This window comes from Talpa occidentalis, unplaced genomic scaffold (genome assembly GCF_014898055.3).
Source record: "Talpa occidentalis isolate TD23 unplaced genomic scaffold, MPIMG_talOcc4v2.1 talOcc4.11, whole genome shotgun sequence".
In the NCBI taxonomy this organism is placed as follows: Eukaryota; Metazoa; Chordata; class Mammalia; order Eulipotyphla; family Talpidae; genus Talpa; species Talpa occidentalis.
Genome location: NW_023601104.1, coordinates 2423566 through 2428493, shown reverse-complemented (window position 1 = coordinate 2428493; position 4928 = coordinate 2423566). Strand labels below are relative to the sequence as shown.

Genomic DNA, 4928 nt, shown 5'->3' with positions numbered 1-4928 from the left:
TGTCATGGGAATGGGGAGCAGCGATCAGTCCACACGCTTGTATATGCGGGAAGGGGACTGGCGAGCACTGAGCCTGGGCTTTACAGGAGCAAAGAAAAGAAGGCTAAGATTTACACCAGTTTTGTCAAATCCATCACACCCTCCCCTTACAAACTGTTATCCATCCAGCTGGGCGTTGAAGACCGGCAGCTTCCACTCTGCTGGATGTCTAGGTCCCATCTTTAGTATAAGTCAGGGTCTGTGAACACGGTGGGAAACCAGCCATGGGTGCTCACCTGGCTCCCTGCGCTGGCTGAGGCGCCACAGCAGCACCCACAGGGCTTTGCAGTCTTTAGTGGCGGTCTCCTTGCTCTGGAACCCACAACAAAGTCCAGAAGCTGAGTCGGAGCAGTGGTTCTCTGAGTATGCAACAGGTGGCACTGGATTCCCCAAGAAGGCCCCAGGATCCTCACTTGTCTCCACCCTCAGCTGAGTCTTTGCCCAGCAGAATCTGGGCCCCCTCGATGCCGTCCCTAGTGGAGCTAAGACCCACAGCCACCACGTTTCCTCTGCTCCCCTGGAGGCCTGGGAGGTAGAATGGGCCAGCACCTCCGCGAACACTAGAACACACTACGGGGTCTCAGGGCTCAGTCACCCTGAGGAGGGTGTGGCCAGCCCCGGAAGGGAAGGGCCCTGGCCTGTCTTCTAGAGCTCTGGTCTCCATTTGGGACACCGCACAAAGGGCTGACGAGGAAAGAATGGCCAGGCAGGGACAGACACTAACTTCTGGACAAAGTTTGGGACAGATGACCAGGGCTCAGCCGGTCAGAAAGAGGAAAAGCGAGGAGTGGGGGGAAAGGCGAAAATAAAACACTTCTAGTCTCTAAATTCAAGGAAGGAGAAGCGTGCAGGGCCCAAGTTCCATGCCATGAACGACTCACTACAAACCCATCATCGTAAACCTGCCCCAGTAATCACTGACGGCTTGACTAGACCCTGATCTCCAGCCAATCAGCGGTGGCCTCAGGGCCTCCCTGGTGGTGCAAGGGCTTAAGACGCAACCTATGAAACTGTCTGCAGCCAATGCAACATGAGTTCGATCCCCGGCCAGGACGCTACCCACATGCGCAGCAGACCTCTCCTGTCTCGCCCGCTGCTCCCCTCAGCAGTGTGTTAGGGGGAAGTGATGTCCTGAGCTAATCCCATACAGGCTTTGTGGACCCCACCCCCACTCCAGACTAAAGCCATCAAGACTCTGGGAAAGACAAATCCCGTCACCACCAAGGGAGGGTGGCTGGGACCTGAGGGTGGAGTTGGGCAGCCAGGTTGGATATAAAAAACCAAACACGTGGGCCTTAGGCTCTCTGGCTCGGGATCGCTCGCCTCCTGGCTTCACCGCTCCTGGCTGGCGGCCAGCTCTCAGAGCGCCATTTTGGGATTCCTGATCGGCGGATCGGGTAGGACGCATTTAAAACTTTGTCTCCCACTTTTCTCCCTGAGCTGTACATTTCCTCATTTCCCCTTCCCTTGTAAATAAACCTTTTATGAACCTTTCACGTGTGCCTGCAGTAGAGCATTGATAAGTCCTTTTAAGCGCGCGGGTGAGGACCCACAGTCAGGCACCCCGTTTTGTATCGGGGTTGCTCTACAACAAGTGTATTTCGTCAGTCTGCCTGTTCTGCTCCCCACTCTGTCTCTGGTGAATCTTCTTACCCCCCACACCTCTGGCCTGTACCCCAGTTCTTGTATGCATAAATAAATAAATCTTTTAAAAAAAAAAATAAGCGAGTTTCCGGTTTCAAGATGGTCGCTTAAGCTGTTTAGTTTATCCCATCTCCTTTTTTTTTTTTTTTTTTTTTTTTTTGTTAAATCCGGATGTGACGTATTAAAGGACCCGCCGGAAATAGAAGTGAAAGCATTCTAAAATGGCGAACCGCACGGTGAAGGATGCGCATAGCATCCACGGCACCAACCCTCAATATCTGGTGGAGAAGATCATTCGAACCCGAATTTATGAGTCCAAATACTGGAAAGAAGAGTGCTTTGGGCTTACAGCTGAACTTGTAGTAGATAAAGCCATGGCGTTAAGGTTTGTGGGTGGCGTCTATGGTGGCAACATAAAGCCAACTCCCTTTTTATGTTTGACCTTGAAGATGCTTCAGATTCAACCAGAGAAGGACATCATTGTAGAGTTGATCAAAAATGAAGACTTCAAGTATGTCCGCATGTTGGGAGCACTGTACATGAGGCTGACAGGCACTGCAATGGATTGCTACAAGTACTTGGAGCCTCTGTATAACGACTACAGAAAAATCAAGAGCCAGAACCGTAATGGGGAATTTGAACCGATGAATGTAAACGAGTTTATTGATGAACTGCTGCACAGTGAGAGAGTCTGTGATATCATTCTCCCATGGCTGCAGAAACGCTATGTGCTAGAGGAAGCCGAGCAACTGGAGCCACGGGTTAGTGCTCTAGAAGAAGACATGGATGACATGGAGTCCAGTGAAGAAGAGGAGGAGGAGGATGAAAAGCTGGAGCGAGTACCATCACCTGATCACCGCCACCGAAGCTACCGAGACTTAGACAAACCCCAGCGCTCTCCCACACTGCGCTATAGGAGGAGTAGGAGCCGGTCTCCAAGAAGGGGGAGTCGGTCTCCCAAGAGGAGGAGCCCCTCCCCTCGCCGAGAAAGGCATCGGAGCAAAAGTCCAAGACGACATCGCAGTAGGTCCCGAGACAGACGGCACAGATCCCGTTCCAAATCACCAGGTCATCATCGTAGTCACAGACATAGGAGCCACTCAAAGTCTCCTGAAAGATCTAAGAAAAGTCACAAGAAGAGCCGGAGAGGGAATGAATAATGGACTCCGGTTTTAGTCCAAATGGCTTATGGATGAAGGCATCTGTGTGGAAGGATTAAGAACTTCCTAGGCAGCTATGAGAATTTTCTTAGCCAATATTCTCTTTTTTAAATGAAAGAGGTGCTGAGATTTGTATCTCTTCTTGAATCATAACCTATGTTTGAGGAATAGTGTTACCCCATTGTTGCTTCTGACCCTTTAGTACAACAACTTTTGGTTTATTCAAACTTGTAAGGGAAGAAAGGATTTGGGATGTGGAAGGTATGAGTGACCAGCAAAGGTTATGGCCACCTGATCACTTTTTTTTTTTTTTAAATAAAATTTGACATATCCATTAAAAATAAAAAATAGCAGTGCGCTCATTTCTAGGCCTGCTTCCGACAGTGGCCGATCAGCAACAGCCTTACTCCCTGGCCATTTGGCTTCTGAAAGTCAACCAATCCCTAAACCGCCGAGGCTGAAAGTTAGCCAATAGCTGAACATGTGCTTTCTCCACCTTAGATAAGATCGCCTCAGGATTCTGTTCTTTCTTGTAAAGAGTTTTTTTCAGTTGGTTTTTTTGCGCTTAGTGAATTGGCTTTGTTGTTTCAGACACGCATCCTAGGGGAGGGGGACTTGCACCCGGACACAAGCCCTGAGGGCCTTCCCCGGCCTGGCCTGCCCTACCCCAGCCCCAGCAGACACCTGCAGGCACACACTGCAGGCTGCCTGGGCCCTCTGGACACAGCCACCTGCCCGGCCTTCTGGCCACTTTCTGGACCTCATGGATCCTGTCCTTCCCCAGCGGTGTCTTCAGCGCCAGGGAGGCAGACTTGGGGGGGTGGGGGGAAAGGGTACTGGGAGGGCAGAGAGGTGGGGGGAGGGAGATTGCCTCAAGGTCTTCTGTGGGGCTCCCCAGGGCCCGTTTGAGAGGGAAAGTGAAGGACAGGGGACACCCTCCACAGTGTCAAGTCTGATTGGGGTTCCTACAGGCATCCCCATAAAAGGGGAAGGTACCACGATCCCCACCCCCACTTGCGTGTAGCCCCCTGGGACTGCTGGGCTAGCTGCGTGGTCAGGTGATGCAACACCGAGGGCATGAGGCCTCAGGGGGGGATGTGCAGAACGGGCACGTTTGCGACTTTGCTTTGGACTTGCACCAGGGCTTTGGGGGACTTGGAGGCGACACTGGGAGGAGAGTGCTGTGGGGAGGCTGGCAATGGCAGCTGTTACTTGATCTGTATTTGGAGTTTGCGCCTTTCCTCCCAGACTTGCCTGGCCACTCTGCCCCTCTCCCGTGGGTCCCCGCCAGTAGGCGCCTTAGACTGCGGCAGGCTTCCGGGCCTCAGTGTCCCTGCTTGGGGCCAACCCATTTCGGCTGGGCTTTTATCCGCGAGGGCATGGGGAACTTGGGGTGTTTCATTCAGAATGTTCTTTCTTTTCCTCTTCTCACTCCATGTACATTAATTCTATTAAGTTCCTTTACACTTAAGAGTCTCCCCTGTCTTTGTGTGCGTGGCCCCTTCCGAGTGTGCAAGTTTGGGACCCCAGGTTACCCTTCAGGTGCGTGCTAACGCTAAACCATACCTGTTGGGAGCCTCTTCCCGAGGCTGACGCGACTGTTAGCTGGGATGCGGAGGGGAAGTCAAGGAAGACTTCCCATCGGAAGCAACGTTTGGGGGCCCACATGCCTCCCCTCCACCCCCCCACCCCACCCCACCCCCCTGCCCTTACTCCAGTGCTCTGGTTAGCGGGAAGAAGAGGACAACAGAGCTCATCCTTCTCAGTTTCCCCCTGTCCGTCCTCCAGGATCCCCCAGCCCAGGCTAAGCCTCTGATGAGGGGAACTGTAGGACAGTGAAAATCTGCCACCCCAAAATGTGTCTTTCTGGCAAAAGCTTTACACCTTGGGAAGAGCGCTGAGGCCGAGCGCAGGCTGCTTTTTTTAAAGATTTATTTATTTATACAAGCACTGGGTACAGTCAGAAGCGCGGGAGGGGGAGAGAATCCACCAGAGCCAGAGCGGGGAACAGAACAGGCAGACTGACGAAGTGCACTGCTGAGGGGAGCAGAGGGCCGCGGGAGAGGTCTGCGCGCCATGTGGGAC

At 52.7% G+C, this 4928-nt stretch overlaps 1 protein-coding gene across 1 annotated transcript; it reads left to right on the top strand.

The window, feature by feature from the left end:
• The first annotated feature begins 1882 nt into the window (after positions 1-1882).
• Positions 1883-2946, top strand: LOC119237885 (pre-mRNA-splicing factor 38A-like). The gene has a single exon (XM_037501727.2). The coding sequence runs from the start codon at positions 1905-1907 to the stop codon at positions 2841-2843; it is 939 nt and encodes a 312-aa protein (XP_037357624.1). The 5' UTR covers positions 1883-1904; the 3' UTR covers positions 2844-2946.
• The last annotated feature ends 1982 nt before the right edge of the window (positions 2947-4928 follow it).

What these genes read in the sequence shown, in the direction of transcription:
- LOC119237885 (XM_037501727.2), top strand. Translation starts at nt 1,905, where the DNA reads ATGGCGAACCGCACGGTGAAGGATGCGCATAGCATCCACGGCACCAAC.